General features: G+C 46.6%; 1 protein-coding gene across 2 annotated transcripts in view; it reads left to right on the top strand.

The window, feature by feature from the left end:
• The window catches only part of ITGB3 (integrin subunit beta 3), a 51190-nt gene that overhangs the window by 586 nt on the left and 30918 nt on the right, over positions 1-19686 (top strand). For both annotated transcript variants that reach the window (XM_082861224.1, XM_082861223.1), the window contains exon 2: positions 14996-15081. In XM_082861224.1, the coding sequence (XP_082717350.1) occupies positions 14996-15081 (86 nt within the window). The remainder of the gene's footprint in view (positions 1-14995; positions 15082-19686) is intronic.

The following is a 19686-nucleotide window of genomic DNA, read 5'->3' as shown; positions in this document are numbered from 1 at the left end:
TTTGCCGGTTACTCGACATTCCCCTTTCTCTTTGTGTACACTTTCTCCCAAGTTTCTGTTTGGTTTTTGCTTGGTGGCTCCCCGCGGGAACGATTCGGAGGAGGATGAGGGCTCTGCCTCCTACAGTGTCCCCGGGTGGCAGCGGTGCCTCTGCTTCCGGGACAAACCCAGCATCCGAAAAATCTCCGCTGTATGCGAGCTGCTACGCCAGGGGTCCCTGGAGCTGGCTTGGCTCCCTGGCTTTGTCTCTCCTGCTGCTGCGCACACTGTTAGCTGCCAAGGCAGTTGGCATTCGGCCTCCTTGGTGCTGCGAGGGGCAGAGCAGAGCACAGCCCAAGGGTGCTGCCCGTTGTCTTTCTGGAGCCTGGGTGACCTTCCCAGGGAGAACGCTGGCTCCTGGTCCTCTGTGTTTCTCTGCAGAGGACGCACAAGTGTGCATATACCTACTTTTAGTGAAAAGAGTAGTACTTATTGTAGGGCAATTTAGTTCCTGCAGAAGATATTTTTTAAAAAGTAAGATTTATTGCTAAGGCCATTTCGAAGATAGCTATTCATAAATACTTGATGACTTCCTTCAAGACTCGTGCATGTATAAGAGATTGTGCAGGAGAGGGCAACAGCATCATTTAAAAAAACCCACTTTACTGAGGTATGATGGACATACAAAACGCTGTATATATTTAATGTATATGACTTGAATTTGGAGATAAGTATACACTCAGAGATAAGTATACACTCATGAAATCATAACAATTTATGACCCATAACTTGATGAAGGAGTTAGAGATAACATATAGGGGGCTGTTTAAGTTGTTACTGCTGAAGCTTCCCATGTGACAGATGCTCAAACAGGTCAGCTGATGTCTTTAGCCTGCAGTGAGCAGCCTGATGACTGTGGCATGGAATTATGAATCTCCAGCATTCAGCCCTGGGAGAGGTTAGAGCCTTGGTTCAGATGCTGTCTGAATGGAGAAATCTAGAGGCAATTCAGGTGTCTCCTACGGAGATGCCTGCTTCCATGAACTTAAAACATTTTTGCTTTTTTTTTTTTTCCACATCCACAGCTTCCTGAATTTCAGAATGATTTCTGAATCTAATCATTATATTTTCTTACAGTTTTAGAAGTAAGTAAGGTAACACAAGATAGAGCCTAGCATGGTGCTTGGATCAATTAGTGAAAATGAAGAGCGTATTTGTTATTTTGGTGTCTCTTTCTCCACCCCTGAGTATACCTTTTGTCGATCTGTTTTCTTTTTCAATAATACGTAGAGGATTCCACTGCATTGACATACCTAAGTTTGCATGAAATATCCTCTTGGGGATCTGTTCACAGATTCATTGTTGTGATTGGGGTGATTCCAGAAGTGGTGATAGGTTGTACTGAGCTAGCCTCAGACTCCCTCTGAGAGGCAGGATAGAGTCATATTTAAGAGCATGGGCTCTAGAGAAGACCTCCAGAGTAATAAGCCCCGCGTAAAAGCAGTTGCAATTGTCATTAAATCCCCCATCTCAGTGTTGGGGGCTGGCTTGCAGGTAACATCAGATCCCTGGGAAGCAGATGCAGGATGAGAGTTGGAGAGCTATATTGGGATACACAGTGTTGAAGGGACAGAGACAGAACTGGGTGGCGGTGGCACAGAGAGGCCACCCCAGAGTGGGAGAGTCTCGTATGGGGAATAGAGAGGTTGTTTGAGTGTAGACTTGAGTTTTGGAATTTATGTGCAAAGGTGATTTTTTAGCTTCACTCAAGAACTCTTGGGTCTTGTGGCTTCCCCAAATATGGTTCTTTTATTTTTTATATAAATTTATAAATTTATTTATTTTTGGCTGCATTGGGTCTTCGTTGCTGCACACGGGCTTTCTGTAGCTGCAGCGAGCAGGCGCTACTCTTTGTTGCGGTGTGCGGGCTTCTTACTGCGGTGGCTTCTCGTGTTGCAAAACATGGGCTCTAGGCACGGGCTTCAGTAGTTGCAGCACGTAGGCTCAGTAGTTGTGGCTCGCGGGCTCTAGAGCACAGGCTCAGTAGTTGTAGCGCACAGGCTTAGTTGCTTCGCGACATGTGGGATCTTCCCGGACCAGGGCTCGAACCCATGTCCCCTGCATTGGCAGGCGGATTCTCAACCACTGTGCCACCAAGGAAGCCCCCAAACATGGTTCTTTATTCTAATCTGAGACCTACTGAGTGACCAGTTTTGTTTGCTATCACCATCTAAATTGATTAGTTCTGAGCTGAGGTGCTGATTTCCTCCTGATTTATATCCTGGAAACTCTCCAACTGAAACCCTCTGCAGGAGCCCTCAGAGCCTGGAGAGACATAGGAGGAAGGCTTGCTGGCTGGGGACGGGGACAGCTGTGATTTAAAGCCAGTCAGATGTGGGTTTAATTCTTGATTTTGCCTCTTATTGTCTGTCTTACTTTGGGCAAGTGACTTAATCTCTTGGGTCCTCAGTTTCCTCATCTGTAGAGTGGAGGAAATAATACTTCTATGATTGTGCCAGTTAAATGAGATAAAGGCACAAAAAAAGTTTGCAGTAAATGGCATTATTCTTCCTATCCTTGGTAACTACAACGTATTGGAGGTAAGGCTGCTACTGCTTCATGCATGAATACAATCCAGCTTCCTAAATGAGACCCACGGGATCCCTTTTCCCATGCCTATGTGACAGGGGACTCCTCCTTATTTCAACCCATTCTGCATTTGTGGCTTGGCAGATCTCAGCCGCTCCGTCGCAATAAGAATTCACAGAAGAGTCCAAGAGGAAGAGAGGCCCATACATTTGCTTTATCCATGAGAAAACCTTAAGTTCTGTCCCTGGGAAAAGAGGAAAGTAAAATACATTCACAGGTTTTGAGAAGAAGGACATGTCTATTTTGTTTGACACTCTATGCCCAGTGGCTGAAACATAGGTGGCAAAATACGTACCTATGGAAAGCTATGAAAAGGCATCTAGAGGAGATGTGCCTCACCTTAAGATACCCAATATTTGAATGTCTGTATTCATTCATAGACGATCCTCAAGTGCTCCATCTGGGCATTCTGGAGGATATTAGAATACAGCCAAGCCCATGAGTTCTCTGGGCATTTGGACCTCTATACTTTTGCACATTTAGACCTCTGCTCTGAGGGTGCTGGAAACTCAGGGGATCCTCTGTGAAGTGTTTGCTTTTTCCCCCACCTCCTGGGAGAATATACACAGGAGGGCAGCATTCTTCTTTACCACCTTCAAAATTGTGAGTGTGAGCGGCTGAGGTCTCTTGGGCACAGCATAATTGGGGCAAGAAGGCAACAGTGACGAGGGGGAGTCTGGATATGACTCTGGAATTTCCTAGTAGAAATTCCCCCTCTACAGCTCCCCACCCCACTCAGGATCTCTGGTTATCATCCCCTCCCAGCCCTAAGACTCCTTCTGCCCTTGTTGGCAGGGATAGCCAGGAAACATGCCCACCGGAACCACAACTCATGAATCAGCAGACAGATAATTAACTGGGGGAATGACTGAGCGGCTTCAGGGATCAACCATTTGGCTTGACCCACCCCCCTCTGCTGCCCACAGAGCTGGCCTGCTGCGTCACCCCATCGCCTCTTCTCTCTTCTCCTGACCCCTGGCCCTTTCTGAGTGGGACAATCATTGTGGCTGATGGAGCTCAGGTCACAAGTGGAAGTGCAGGTGGCAGCAGGGAGATGACACTGCCTGTTCTCCCTGTGTGAACTGCTGGTGTTTATTTAAATGGGAGACTCTGCAGCAAAAATTTATAAAATCTGCCTTTCTCTGCATGCACACAGTATCGCCAGGAACACTCTTTTCTTTATAGTTAGTTTATTTAGGTGTAATTTATATACTGTAAAATTCATCCTTTTTAGGTGTACAGTTCTATGAATTTTTACAAATGCTCACAGTCAAGTAACCATCAGCATAATCAAGATACAGAATATTTCCATCACCCTAAAGAGTTGTCTTGAGCTCCTTGTCAACAATTTCCTTTCCCCACCTTTATTTCCTGGCAGATCTGTTTCCTGTCCCTACAATTCTTCCTTTTACAGAATGTCATATCAATGAAATCATACAGTGTGTAGCCTTTCAATTCTGGCTTTTTTTTTTGTGCGGTAAGCGGGCCTCTCACTGTTGTGGCCTCTCCCGTTGTGGAGCACAGGCTCCGGATGCGCAGGCTAGTGGCCATGGCTCACGGGCCTAGCCGCTCCGCGGCATGTGGGATCTTCCCGGACCAGGGCACGAACCCGTGTCCCCTGCATCGGCAGGCAGACTCTCAACCACTGTGCCACCAGGGAAGCCCAAGTCTGGCTTTTTTCACTTAGCATAATGTGTTCGAGACTCATCCATGTTGTTGCGTATATCAGAATGCTAAGAGGTTATCCCAGGCTACTCTGTCTTCCTCAGGTTCTGAGACAGTTACCCTGAAAGCAGGGGGCTATATCTGTTAAACCCAGATCCAGCTTTCAATCTCTAAATTTTGAAGTTGGATAGATGCATTTGCAGCCAGCACTTTTATTATCCTTGGTCCTAAAATCAAATGTGGTCAAATATGGTATGTCACAATCTTTGGAGCTAGAAGCTAAGTAAACTGGGGCTATTCTACCTTTTAAAATTTGGGGTAGCATCTCTGAAAAAAACAACCCACCCTAAGTCTTCCTTTCTGGTTTTCTTTCATGTTCCCACAAAAAGACTTCTCTTTCTCCCTGCCAGCATTTCTTAGTTCAGTTAGTAAAGCTATTTAAACATTCACGGGGTGAATGAGGTGATGTGTGCTCATTATATGAAAGCCACATGTTGGAGAGTAAATGGCTGGTTCCCCTCTAATTCTGTTCCCCCCTAATGTTCACTATTAATTATATGGTGTGTTCTATTCATATTTTTTGTAAAATCTTGCATATGTAATAATTCTTGCATATGTAATAATGCAAGAATTATTGCATTATGTAATAATGTATGTAATAATTCTCATGGGTATGTGTATTCCCTTACCTAAACTTGCATATGTAATATGTATATGTAATAATTCTCATTGGTATGTATATATGTAATAATGCTCATGTGTATGTCTATTCTTTTACCTAAACTTGTGTTACATTTTTTCAACTTAACAAAAGCCACTTTTTTGTTCATATAGAGAAAAACCCCTCAGGATGAAAAGAACTGTGGGTCTGGAATTGAGAAACCAATATGCAATTCATGGCCCTACAGGCTTTTCTGTCAATCTGCTGGGTGATTTTGAACAAGTCATCTTACCTCTGGGCCTCAGGCTCTTGGGGTCTCAAGGGCTGCAAACGGGTGAATGTGTCAAAGGGAGAGATGTTGGTTTGCTCTTGCCCTTCCCCACCACCAGCTGGAGAAGTTTTTCCTTTAGCTGATTAATAGTGTGGAAGTTCGTATAAGGATTTCTTTGGGGGGAAAAAAGGGAGGTCTGCAGTTAAAAACAAGCTTGAAAAACTTCGCCCTGGAAGAAAGCTCCAGAAGTTTGGCAAAAGGCACATTCAGTAGCCACTTTGAAAGTCCCTGTCGTCAACCCTAAATCTGCTTGGTGATGGGATTCTTGGATAGAGGGAACCCAGGTCTGTGAGAACCGCTGATGATTCCAACCCCCTGCTTTAGCTACTGCACGTGATAAACTCCTCCAGGTTGAACCTGGGCTGGAGCCACCTGCAAGGGGCAGGTTTGACCAACTCCTTGGGAAGGTGGAAGAGGAGGGCGTGCGGTGCCCCCACTCTGGGACCCCTACAGATAGAGACTAGACCACACTCTCCTGGGAGATTCCTGAAGGCTGTGGGAGCGGGCTGGCCAAGTTACTTCTGGAGTTCCCCTTGAGCTTTGGGATTCCAAGAGGCTACTGGGTTTTGGGGCTGAAGGTGCTTGCTTGTAGAGAGCCTGGCATGCCCTGGGGAGCCTACCTTTAAATGAATGCAAATGTAGAGACTGAGACAGAAGGGAAGACATTTAAAATTAGCTTTAGGGTTTTTTTTAGCTTATAAAACGAATTCAGCTTTTTGTGGGGGGAAAAAAAAATTCAAGGACATTCCCTGGCCATCCCGTGGTTAGGACTCAGTGCTTTCACTGCAGTGGCCAAGGTTCAATCCCTGGTCAGGGAACTAATATGCCACAAGCTGCATGACACGGCTGGGAAAAAAAAGAAAGTCAAGCAGTACAGAAATAGAATAATGTAGAAAGTACAAGTCCCTTGTAGTCTTGTACTTAAAGATAACCACTGTTGACAGTTACTCCAGAATTTTTTTCCTATCTATATGTCACCATATATAATGATTTATCATTATTGTTGTTTCTCAAGCAGAAACATCCACAGTAGGATCATTGTCACTTAATAATATACCGTGAGCATCTTTTTATATCAGTGCATGGCCTTCCATTACTATTTATACCAAGAGCTGTAACTCTAGTCAGAAGGCATATTGCTATGTGGATATACCTGAATTTTCTTAACCAATTCCCTGTTAGTAGACATTGGGATCACCCCCAATTATCTGCTACTACAGATAAAGCGGCAGGGGACATCCTTGTTCATTATTATGCACCTTTGTTCAAGTGTTTCTGCAGGCTGAATTTCTTAAACGAAAGCTGCTGGGTCAAAGGACACGAATATTTTAAATTTAAATTTTAATAGGTTTTCCAAATTGTCCTCCAAAATGGTGGGACCGATTTGCCTTCCTACCAAGACAGGCTGGAAGCAAGGGCTGGTGACAGCACCACCGCCTGCTGTTTCTACCCACAAGATATGAGCCTCAGGAGGAAAAGTAGCAGAATTGGACAGTTGAATGCCAAGGAGGTCACCAAAAGGGTGCTGCTGGGCTGGGCCTCAAACAGAACTTGGTATGGGCTTGCCTCTTTTCTATACTGAATGAGTCAGATGGGAGGTGGGGCCTGTGCTGATAAAATTTTCCAGAACTTGAGATGCAACATTTGAATCAAATATTAGTTAGGCTGTTAGGAAGAAATGGACATGTGTGCAATATTTGAGGGTTCTGGGGCCCTGGGATGTTAGGCTTCCTAGAGTATTAGTCAGCTTGTTGATGCTTTCTGTTTGGAATATATGTACTTCCAGGGCTGGCGGCAGCTTGAAAATCATCTCATCTAATACCGTTTGTTTTACAGAGAAGCACAAAGGGAGGTCCTGAGAGGTGAAGTGACTTGCCCAAGATCACACAACTAGTTTAGTGGCGTTGGTAGGGTCTAGCCCTGGGGGCTCCTGTCTCCTGGCCAGTGATTCTTCACTGTATCCTGTAGAGACCAAGGACCCTCTCTCATCTGACCCTGAGGCGGGTAGGGGTGTGGGGGGGATGGGCATTCCTTGTACAGGAAGTGATTTGCATGAAGGTAAGTAGGAAGGAAACCAGCATTTACTGAGCATCCACTCTGCTATCCGTGGTTCTTTCATCTGTGTTATCTCGTTTAATCCTAACAACTCCTGAGGTAAGTGTTCCGCCCATATTGGGAGCATGGGGGAAAGGAAGGTCTCCAGTGCTTGGCTGATGTGGCCGGGTTGCACCCGTTAAATAGGAGGGAACAATTATAAGTTCTCGAATAGAGATGTGACACTGGACCTTAGAGAGAGCACCAGAGAGATGAAGGGACGTGCCTGAGGTCACACAGCCGGTGGAGCTGTAAAAGTGGTTTTAGACCTGAGGTCTCCTGTCTGCTGTCCCACCACCATGCTTCCCCCACCACATCCACTGTTACACTGTTCATCGTTTTACTCCCCCTGCCCTCAGGGTGTTTTCCAGGGGCTGGGTGTTAATTTTAGATAATAACTACACAGAAGACAGGACTCTGTCCTTTTTATGCAGTGTTCAGCATAAAACATGGCGACTTAATTATCCCAGTTGGAGATGATAACAAGACATGTTCTGGCTTCGCTTACAAGGGCAGGGCCTACTGGCTGAAGAAAGGTCAGTGAAAGGGCATGGCCAGTGGTCAGTACATTTGAACTTTGTCCAAGGGGATCCACTTGTTCAGGGAGAAATCCTTCCTGTCTTTCGGTCATGTCCCTCATGCCAGTGGATCAGCAAGTCCTCAGAGAACATCTAGGGTCTAACCATGCCATGGATACCACTACCATCCAAATCCAGCCCCCTGCCATCTGCTGCCTGGATGGTTGTAATGCTTCCTAATTGGTCTCCTGGTCTTGTTCCCCTACTGTCTGCCCTCCTTTCATGGCCAGGATGATCTTCTGCTCACCTCTGCTCACAGCCCACCAGCGGCTTCCCACCACATGGAGAATGACAGCCACACTCCCTACCATGGTTACTGCTTCCCAGTATTATGGTCTCTGACTGCGTTTCCAACCGCCTCTCTATCTCTCTCCTCTTCCCTCTCTCTTCCTGCTGTTTTTTTAAGAGGCTGAGGACCATCTAGCTGCTGTGGGTTCTTTCTGGAATACTCGTCCCCTAGATCTTCCCATGACTCACTCCTTCATATCATTTTGAAATGTCACTCTGAGAGGCCTTTCTTTAAAGGAGACACCCTCCCCTTACCGATGCTTTGTCCTGCTTTATTTTCTTAGTGCCTTTGCCACTTTTTGAAATTGTACTTTTTCGTTGTGTATGTTTTGGCTTTCTGTTGAGCATGTTTGATTTTCGCTAAACTCTAAGCTCCACAAGAGTAAGGGGGTTGTTTATTTCATCAGTGTGTCTCCAGTGCTTAGCAGAGTGCCAGACACAGGTAGGTACTCAGTGAATATTTGTTGAGTAAGTGAGTGGATGAATGAATGCCAACACCATTGATATATGTTAGTAGAAAAGTATAAAAGAAGAGTAAACACTTTTCTGTTATCCATAGGTGGGTTAACCATTACAAAATGGTTAGGCTGGCTTTTTTCAATCATGCAGAGTATTTCAGAGCAGTGTTTCTCAAAATCATGTCATATATGCTACGGAAATGCAAATCCATTTTGTATTATTAGCTTCTTAGGGCTGCTGTAACTGGGTGGCTTAAAACAACAGAAATTTATTCTCCCTGGAAGCTAGAAATCTGAAATCAGGGTGTCAACAGGGCCATGCTCCCTCTGAGACGCTGGATGGACTCCTTCCTCATATCTTCCTAGCTTCTGGTGGTAGCTGGCAACTCTTGGCGTTCCTTGGCTTCCAGCTACATCACTCCAATCTCTGCCTCTGTCTTTATACGGCAACGTTCTCACTGTCTGTCTTCACGTGGTGTTTTCCTCTTATGAGGACATCAATCATACTGGTTTAGCACCCACCCTAATGACCCCATCTTGATTACATCTGCAAAGACCTTATTTCCAAATAAGGTCATAGTTGTAGGTACTGGGGGTTAGGACTTCAGCATATCTTTCTGGGGGACACAGTTCAACCTGTAACACATTTTAATATTGGTCGAGGCAAATTGTACACAAACGGCTTCTGATGTTAAGTACCATATTTAATTGGCTCTGATGCACTTTTTTTTTAAACATTTGAAAATCCCTGAAATCAGCCTGCCTCCTGTACGGTAGTTTGGACTCCCTACTGCTTTGGGAGATGCTTACTGAAGCTTTCTGCTCAGAGCACAGAGGTATGTGTTACCTTGAATCCCACCTTCCTGCCTTCTTCCCCTTCCTTGGATTACTGAGCTGCTGCTGCATGTAAGTGAAAGAACAAAAATAAGATAAACTTGCTTAACTGCTTGTTCTAGAGAAACCACTTGTTGCATCCACAGCACCGTTAGCCTCTGTTTTGTTCTTGGGTGAGTCACCCAGCCAGGTGACTGCAATGGGAGATCAGGCACTGCCCGAGTCACCCAGTGTCCCCATGGACCTATCTGAGAAGTCACTAGTCAAAGGTCAGTGGCGGGGCTGGAGACCCAGGCCAGAACTCCTCCCTGCAGATAGTAAGAGAGATGTGGTATGGACAGTCCTCCCTTCCACTGAACACCTCTCCCTCTGACTGAGCCCTCTCCTGGAGTCCCCTGGCCTCACTAGAGTGGCCCGTTCCCGTGTTCTGACATCCTGTCTAATTGGACAGCATATCCTCAAAATAGCTCTCATTGACGCATTATGACTTCCACTGGTTCCAACTCCCTTCCTTGTTCCCTTTTTTTCCTCCATTTTCCCCACCCTTTGTCTCTCTTCTGGTTCTGTGAATTGGGCTGATGTGTCAAACCACAGCCTTCTACTTCTACTTTCCAGGCAAAGTTCTTTGCTGGTCTTGTCTATGTTTTCTAATTGGCCTTCTCTTCTTGGCCATCCCTCTTAGATTATATATATATATATATATATTTTTTTTTTTAACATCTTTATTGGGGTATAATTGCTTTACAATGGTGTGTTAGTTTCTGCTTTATAACAAAGTGAATCAGTTATACATATACATATGTTCCCATACCTCCTCCCTCTTGCGTCTCCCTCCCTCCCACCCTCCCTATCCCACCCCTCCAGGTGGTCACTTTTGATCCCCTGCCTTCAACTGCTTGGGCCTCAGGATAAAAACAGCAACAATAAAAACAATAGCAACCATAGCAGCTGCAGCCTTTATTGAGAACTTTCTGTCTTGCCAGCTGTTGTGCTCAGAGGGTGACGGGGATTGGTTGCTTTATAACTACACCGGGAGGACCAGGGCCAGTCCTCCTGTTGCCTCGCTGTGGCTAAGCTGTCCAAGAAAATGGGTGCTAGGGTTGTTAATTTGTTTCAGTGACAAAGTTCTGATGAAGACCCTTGATTCTCCAGCAGAGCCAAGTCTGGGCCTCCGAGGCTGAGCAGGAACATGGGCCTTATGAATGACTGGAAACAGAGGCCCAAACTCCTTCCACATGTTTTGGGGGAGGGGTGGCCTCAGAGCAGCGGCTCGTTGAATCAGCATGGCCCAGGCGCAGAGACTTCTGATGAGTCAGTCACTTTCAGCCACTGCATTCCGGGGAACCTGCCCTTGGTCGCAGGTCTTGGTGGGGGGCATCCCAGGAAGCGGGTGTGGGGGGGAAATCCTTGATTCTCATGAAATCAACCTGTGATTCATTAAAAAGGAGAGGTAAGGGGAGCTGGGTAACCGTGACTCCCCAGCCATGACTTCCTAAAGAACAAGTCCCAGCAGCTCATAGCATCCTCTGGGGTCAGGGACTGCCCGTTCACTGCGGGGGTGGGGGTGGGGCTGCTGTTGTTTATTTCACATCTGATAAGGCTTGCTTTTGTGGCTATGAGTCAAGGACTCATGGGGAAATGCTAATTTGAGAATGAATGGATGGCTAAATGGATAGACTGGGAAAAGTTTTCAAAAAATAATTAGCGCCCACACCTCCCACAGCCCGCTTCTCTCTTCTGACGCTTCCTGCGATCTTGTGCGTCTCCTCTCCCTACCGAAAATCCATGTCACTTATGTCCAGAAGTACTCCCATGGATGTAGATTCTCATGGAAACTTCAAAAGGGGATGCCTGAAATAGTGCAGGCTGTGCTTCTCTCAGAACTCTTCCAATAAGGCAGTAAAAGGGGGATGAGTTCCCATCTGGCTGAGAAAAGAGTGGTTGTGAGCTAACAGCCAGCCAGGCAGCCCGTGAAGGGAGAGGCCCTCTGGATGCATTGCTGGTTCTGAACATTCAGGCATTCTGAATCTGGCAGCTCTGGGAAGATTGGCTACTTTTCTTCCATTAGAGACAGTACATGGCTGAGGGCCACCCCAGCTCAGAGGTGGCCTTGGTGCCGTAGGGCCAGGTCTGGAGCCACTGCCGTAATCTCCACTTCGCAGTCCTTGTATGGCATGCTTAGGTTGGAGTCCGTCAGAGGCTGGAGCCCCAGAGGTTACCCAGGGGCTCGCGGTAGCATATCACTTGAAGAATCTTAGGGTAGGGAAAGGCCTTTTTAAAACTCAATTTGTTTATTTATTCTTGGCTGCATTGGGTCTTTGTTGCTGCACCCGGGCTTTCTCTAGTTGTGGCGAGCAGGGGCTACTCTTCGTTGCGGTGCGTGGGCTTCTCAATGCGGTGGATTCTCTTGTTGCAGAACACGGGCTCTAGGCACGCGGGCTTCAGTAGTTGTGGCACGTGGGCTTAGTTGCTCCGCGGCATGTGGGATCTTCCCAGACCAGGGATCGAATCCATGTCCCCTGCATTGGCAGGTGGATTCTTTTTTTTTTTTTTTTTTGCGGTACACGGGCTTCTCACTGTTGTGGCCTCTCCCATTGCGGAGCACAGGCTCCTGACACACAGGCTCAGAGGCCATGGCTCACAGGCCCAGCCGCTCCGCGGTATGTGGGATCTTCCCGGACCGGGGCACGAACCCGTGTCCCCTGCATTGGCAGGCGGACTCTCAACCACTGCGCCACCAGGGAAGCCCTGGCAGGTAGATTCTTAACCACTGTGCCACCAGGGAAGTCCTGGGAAAGGTCTTTGAAGTTAGACAGACTCAGGGCTCTGAGGAAATGTGGGGCTTCCAGAAGGCGCTTCAAGGATTCCACATATAATCTAGTGTTTTGTGGAGAACAATGAAAATTTAAATTGCCCAAGGAACAGTTTCAACCCATTTGCCTGTTTTATGTTGGAATTGTATGCATAATTTGGAGAAATGAGCTCAGTTGCTTAAAAAACAAAACAAAACTGATCTAGTCCAATACCTCTCAATTTGCTCTAATATATATTTATTTAGCATCTCCTTTGAGCAAGGGCTGAGGCTGGGCTGGGCAGGACAGGCCTCAAGAGGCTTAAAATCTATTGAGCGGCAGTGCTGTTAAGGCAGATACATAAATAATTATAAGTTGGGAATATTGGAGTGAAGAAACTAAGGCTGAGAGGAATTAAATGACTCATCCAAGACTATATTATTAGTGGGTGACTCAGTTAGGACCACAGTCTGCTGACTGCGTGTGTACCTTTTCTGTTAGGTCACTTTGCCCTGAGATGGATACTGTTAAAGTGCAATTTTCAAAGAGTTAAATGTATGATTCTCATACAACTATAAAATGAACATGTGTCAAAGATTTCATCCAGCTTAATGAGGGAACCAATAAGATGTTGACTAGTTCAAAAGAGAATTCAAGTAAGGGAGTTATAGTCAGTCAAAGGAATGCTGAAATCAGTTACCTAACAGATTCAAAATTGGTTAATGTTCTACAAGGCAATAAACCTTAACCTTTGGGGGTTACCTTTTCTACCGGACAGAAATCATTTACGTTGCTGTTGGATAAGAATCATATACGTTGCTCTCCATTGTTGTTGGTTTTCTACAGGTCAACCTCTGTTCTTACAGAATCATAAGATAGAAGTCAAACAAAGGTACACATCCCTGGAAAATCAGATAATCCCTAAGCATGGTGGGTCTACTGGTCAACCCTTTGCATTACCTTGAAAGGACACCCAGTACTCCCTTTGCCTATTTCCACATTTTGGATAATTTTTCTTAACAATATTCTGTGTATGTGTGTACACACGCATTTGCTGGGTGTTTTTTTTTTTAATTTTTTATTTTCCCCAGATGTTGAAAGGGAGTTCAGCCACGCTGTTATAAAAGGGACTGAGACAGCTCCGTAAGAAGTTTCAGGGACACTGGGAAAACATCCCAGTGATGAGGTTGATTTCCCCCAAATATATTTGCTGGTCTTACAAACTGGGGGCAAGGGACCACTTTGGAAAATTGGATAAAGTAATTGTCAAGATAATTGGGTCACAGTAGGAATGGGTCTCCCTCATTCTGCTCTTTGCACAGTTGTCCCTCGGGATCTGTGGGAGATTGATTCCAAGCTCCCCTGACGACCAAAATCCAAGGATGCTCAAGTCCCTTATAGAAATAGTTCAGTGTTTGCATATAACCTTTGCACATCCTCCTGTATTCTATAAATCATCTCTAGATTACTTACAATACAATGTGAATGCTATGTAAATAGTTGTAAATCCAGTGCAAATGCTATGTAAATAGTTGCTGGCACGTGGCAAATTCAACTTTTGGTTTTTGGAACTTTCTGGAATTTTTTTCCTGAATATTTCCAACTCGTGGTTGTTTGAATCTGTGGATGCAAAAGCCACGGATATGGAGGGCTGACTGTACTGCAGAAGGCCTTCCTGGTGCACTGGAGGTTTACCTGACTGAGGCCAGGAAGGCTAAGCTGGGGGAAGGAGGGAGGATGGGGGCTTCTGTCCAGGCAGATGTCTGGGGTTTGCTTCCTGGTTGGGCTTCTCAAGGCTCTTTTCATGCCTCTGGTTGTCTCTGCTCCTCCCTGCAGCTTTTTCTCTGTCCTTTGACAGTATGAAGACTGTTCACACTTGAGTGGCATTTTGTAGTGTACCCACTGCTTCTCCTTTACCTCACTGACTTCTTTGCACACATCCTATGAGACAGATATCATCACTTCATGGAGGTTAACTAACTTGACCAAGGTCATGACACCTAGTAAGAAGAGCATTCAGAATTCAAATACAGGTCTTCCAACTCCAAAATTCCAAGTTCTTCCAGCTTATATCAGTCAACTTTTTCTAATATTTCTGCGGTTTTCCCTAAAGCATTCTATATACTTGGATCCCAAGATATATGTATTGGGAAGCTTGAGAAGATTTGCTTTCCCCTGGCAGGCCAGTAGGACACTGCCATGGCGGTCACCCCCCACCCCCATATTTAGACCGTGTGTTAATGTCAGTGCATCCGGGCTCTGAATTCCCTGTGTAGCGGCTGTGACTAAGTCACTAGAATAATTGGAGAGAGGGTACGTTGTCATGGCTCTGGGCCTGAGATTTTCATTTGTACAATGTAGGTGTCAAATCAGTTGTTAATTAAAGCCTTTCCGTCATTTATGATCTGACACTTGCTCCATCACTTGCCATCACAGTGACCTCATCAACTGAGGGCTGTGATGAGTTTCTCCTGACCTTCCTCATTCTCCTTCTCCCTTAGCAAACAGCCTGTGTTTGGTACATGTCCATGGGATGGGTAAGGTGTATTTGTGTGCATCTGAGAGCTGTAAACCTGGGCATTTGGGAAAGCTAGGAAAGGATGGGGGCAGACCAGGTACTTTGTCGTGTCAAATGAGATACTAATGCCTCTGTCTCTCTGTTACAGGGCCCAACATCTGTGCCACACGAGGCGTGAGCTCCTGCCAGCAATGTCTGGCTGTGAGTCCCATGTGTGCCTGGTGCTCCGATGAGGTAAGGAGCAGATATCCGACTTTATTTCTTCCCCAGACTTAGCTGCTTTTGTGTAGAGACAGACCCATGGGGATATCTCCTTCCTCCTAAGTATACAAGCCCCTTGTCCCTTCTGAGCAAAACTAGGGAGAAGCCTTCCCATTGATGGGCATCGAAGGGAGCCGTCATGGGCTGTTGCTGGGAATGCCATCCAGAGTGTATTGCGTGGCCCCGGCCTTAGGCAGAGTGGTTAGGCCTGCTGGCCTCTCTGTAGCCATTGCCATCCTTGACCACACTTTGCTTGATTTTTGTTGGGGTGCAACACCCCCGAGAAGCAGGGCCTCGGGTCTCAAAAAGGGAGGCATGAGAGGGTTATAGGTACAAAGGGGATGCTGGCTTATGAACATTCCAGAATTTTTAAAAGGCAAGTAAGAGAGGGATCTTGCGCTTGTGTGGAGGGCTGTTTAGACAGAGGATCTCTTCTCTTCCCTTTTCCTGTCTGATGACTGGACCCCCATGGCTGTACATTTTCCCCTTTCTTTCTCCTCTTCCTCTCCTTCCTTCCTTCTCTTTGGGAAGGTGTCAATGAAAGAAAGAGCTGGGCCAATTTGGTGAGGCTGGGAGGGTGACAGGAAAGGGTTAGCTGTGTCTAGGCAGAGGATTTGTTGTGTCTGGGGCCCTAGGGAATGAGTGTGTCTGAGGGAATGGCTGTGTTTGTGGCTGGGATGGGAATTTGGAGCTGGCAAGAGCTGGGGGGTGAGTGTGGCTGGAGAAGGTCCAGTGATCACAGAGTCTGGGGCTGAGTCATGGGCCTGGTCCCCGGCAGGTGGTTACCTGAGCTCCTGGCCTGGCTGCGTGTCAGCCACCTGAGGTGCCCTCTCCGTCCCTGCCCTCTGCAGCTCCGTGACTGCTCTAACTCAGGCCCTCATTCTCTCTGCTTCTCTTCCCAATCTGCTGAGTTTCCTAAAAAGGCAACCTCCCTGGAAGGCTGGTGGTGGGGGGGGGTGGGAGCCGAGAGGCTGTGTTTATCCCTCAACGAGAGGACAGCCAGAACGACAGAGGCCAGCCCAGCACACTGCTTTGGCCTCTGAGCAGTTCAGCACGAGAACTGCTTCCAGAGGCAGCTGCCCAACATCTGGGCCACATTGACTTCATTTAGCAAATGAGATATTCCCTGGGGCTGGGAGTTGGGGGTGGGGCTGGGTTGAGTGAGCCCTTCCCCTCCACCCCCGCAGGTTCTCCACCCCTCTGGGCTGAACTGGCTGCTCAAGTGTGATGTGGCCTCCTCCCTTCTCATTTGCCGTATGCTCCTTCCCTTGGTCGCCATCGTGATATTATTAAGCTTCTTTTACGAGGAAGTTGGAATTCTGCAGCTGAATCCTCGAAGAAGGGAGAGCTGGATGGGGAGGGCGCCTCATTGGATTGGGTGGCCTGTAGCTGGCTGGAGCAGAGGGGTAGCCAGGGCAGAAGCCCTAGTATCACTCAAAAGATGCTCCCCTCTCTTCAACCCAAAGCAAGACGAAATGGAGAAACTGTGGTTCAGAGGAGTCTGGGATTCTTGGAATGTCTGTCACCTGTCTTGATCTGCATAGGAACAAGCCAGGTAACTGGCCTGCTGAGGCCATGCTGAGGCCTGACCAGACAAAGCCCTTAGGTCATGTGACCAGAATTTGGAGATATATGTAGAATATTTATTGATGGCCGTGGTGAATTTTTTCCCATGGGGCATACCAAGGTGGGAGGAGGGAAGAAGGAGGGTGGGAAAGGTACCAGGTAGGATCAAAATATAATGTAGGACTAGCCTAGGGATGGGGGATGGAGTCAGAGAGAAGACGGGTGTATCCAGGACCAAAGAATACTAAAGAGAGGAGATAGATGGTCCAATAAGATATTTTCTAGGAGGATGGAATTTAAAAAGGAAAGTGTTTTTTTTGTTTTTGGTTTTTTTGAGTGATAAAGTCAGATTTATTGCTCTGGATTGAATCAGTGGACAGGACCTAGGGAGGGGGAGGGGGACACAGGAAGTTAGTCAGGCATCCTCCTGGCCTTTGCTGAGTTCTCAGCACCCTGGGGAAGCGGGAGGGCCAAGGGCTTAGTGAATGACTACAGTTATCTAAGAGGGGAGGAAGGGTAGCAGAGGAGACCAGTGTGGGTTAACATTTGTCAACCAGGGAGAAATGGGAGGTGGGAATCCCGGGACTGTAACTTGAACAGGACTGCTGTTTTTTTCCTGAGGGCTTCCCCTGCACTGACCAAGTTTAACTGCTGAAAGTGTCTTGGCTGTTGATTTTAGAAACCAAAAGTGAACCATCTGGGCCACTTTGCATGTGATTTGTTGAATAATCAATCCTGGAGAGCCCTCTGCTCCTGCCTCTCTTACCTTGGCTGTTACAGGCAGAGTTGGCAGTGCCTGGAAAAACAACTGGTTGGGCTCAGCTTTCCCTGGTCCTGGAGGACAGCAGCTCTGGGTGTGGATAGCAAGCCCTTGGCTGGGTAATAGGAAAACATAGCCAATGTGGATGAGTGCAGAGCTTTGGGCTCATCTGCATAGGGTGTGTTCTTGGGGGACTGGATACTGATACGGGTTGGGGTGGTGTGCTGTCTCTGGACTGTGAATCTAGCAGAGAGGCTGGCTTCACAGAGAGGTTCAGCTTGTGGTCTTGGCCTTGGTGGCATCATGTTGGGATCTAGAACCTTCCAGATTTGCCTTCTGGTAAGAATCACCTAGGGTGCTTGTTAAAGATAAGGGTTTCCAGGATGGACCCTGAACCTGTTGCATCAGAATGGGTTGTTACAATAGCAAGTTTGGCAAATATTGCTAATTGAAGGGGCTGATCATTGGGGTCATGATGGGTGGAGCTGGAGTTAAGGTTGCCAGGTAAAATACGGGACACCCCAGTTAAATTTGAATCAAACAACAAATACTTTTAGTATAAGTATGTCCCAAATACTTTTAGTATAAGTATATCCCAAATATTTACCAAATTTGGCAACCCTAATGTGGAGAGAAATACTAGGAATTCTTCTATAGTCGTGAGTGCACGTCAGAAGGTAGACCTGCTCACACTCAGCCTGACATCCATGGAGAAAACAAGAAGAAAGGGTTTGGATCCCACAAAGAAGAAGACTCTAATAGGACTTACTTCTCATTTTTCTTCTCTGCCTTTTTGGTGGGGGGAGGTTTAGGCCACTGTTTAATTCCTTTTTAGTCACTAATATACTTTCATTCTCACTTCTCTGCTGCTTTTTCTTTCTTCCTATTTTTGTTCTTAATCTGGACGGCAAACTCTCATCTTGAGTGTTTTGCCCCCATTTGTTATCATAAAAAAAGGCATAATATTAAAAGTGCTCCTCCCTCTGTAAACAGTGGGGTGTGAGTATCAATAACCATAAACTAAAATGCTTTCCTTTTCCTCTCCTTTCTGTCCCCTCCACACCTCTGTCTCTCTATGTTCAAGTGATTTCTTGTCCTTACCAGATGTCAAGAGAACAATGTTCATTTTTTTGGATTGGAGGCATTTGTTAGCACTCTGGGGAAATAAAATATACCACGACCTATTGTTCCTTGTCCTCCAAGAAAGAGTATGCAATAATAGCAGTAGTTAGAATGGTAATAGTAGAAAAGAGTCGCCTATTGGAATCTATTTGTTTATATCAGATCAAAAGGATTTGAGTATATTTGACTTCCGTTGAGATTTTTATATTTTGAAAGCATTTCCCATTCACAGTTTTATCCCCTGTCCAACCCTGTGAAATAAGTAGAATAATGACAGTTATTCATGCTGTCCTTTCCCAGTTTCTAAAATGGGATTAATGGAGAACGGGACTAGGAGCTGAATTCCCGTCGGGAGAGGGCGGGAGTTCAGCTCACACTGCGCGTGGGGTGGGACCTCCCCCTGCTGTGCTCTGGCTCTTCCCCTGGGGCTTGGTTATCTTTGCCCTTTTGTGTAACATCTGGTCTCACTGGGAACTGGAACTTGAACACTCCTCCCCCCCCCTCCAGCTTTCTCTCCGAGTAACCTGGACACATTCCTTTTACCTTCTCAGCCTGGGTGATTAAGAAAGGAATGTGGCCCAGATGTGTCGAGGTCAGTGCCTTGGTGTCCTTTCGGGACAGCAGGCTCTCAGGGCGAGCGCGGCTGAGGAGCAGGCCTGACCCCTGATGTCAGCGACCAGAGAGGGAGGGAAGGAGACAGTTTTTGTTTCTTAGTGTTTAGATTTCTTCGGAAATTCATAACAAACCATAAGCACTGTCAGCAAGGCTTGGCACTTCAGACTCTCTTCTAATAAACACTGCCACGTTAGGAAGTGGGGGGTCAGGAAACCCCCGCCAAGATATTCTCTCCCTGCACCGATGCAGCCTGAAGATACACGATGGCCTTGCTGTTCTCATTGTTTCCTGGTCTCCCCCTTCCCTCTCTCTCCTTCAGCATCTGTCTTAGTCCTGGAAAGGATCAGCAACTCAGGGCATCTCGGTCCATCCAATCATTGCCTTTTTTGGAAGGTTTTCTCTCTGGGGTTTTGTGGGACCCTGGAATCAGAGATACAGTAGGGAGTTTTTTGAGCAAGAAAGAGACTGCTTCCTGAGAGAGAAGGGTTGGGAGAGATGGACAGAAGCTGCAAGAA

This window comes from Leucopleurus acutus (assembly GCF_964270905.1).
Source record: "Leucopleurus acutus genome assembly, chromosome: 19".
NCBI classification, from domain to species: Eukaryota; Metazoa; Chordata; class Mammalia; order Artiodactyla; family Delphinidae; genus Leucopleurus; species Leucopleurus acutus.
The sequence above is the reverse complement of the archived record's forward strand: the minus strand, read 5'-3'. Positions and strand labels throughout refer to the sequence as shown.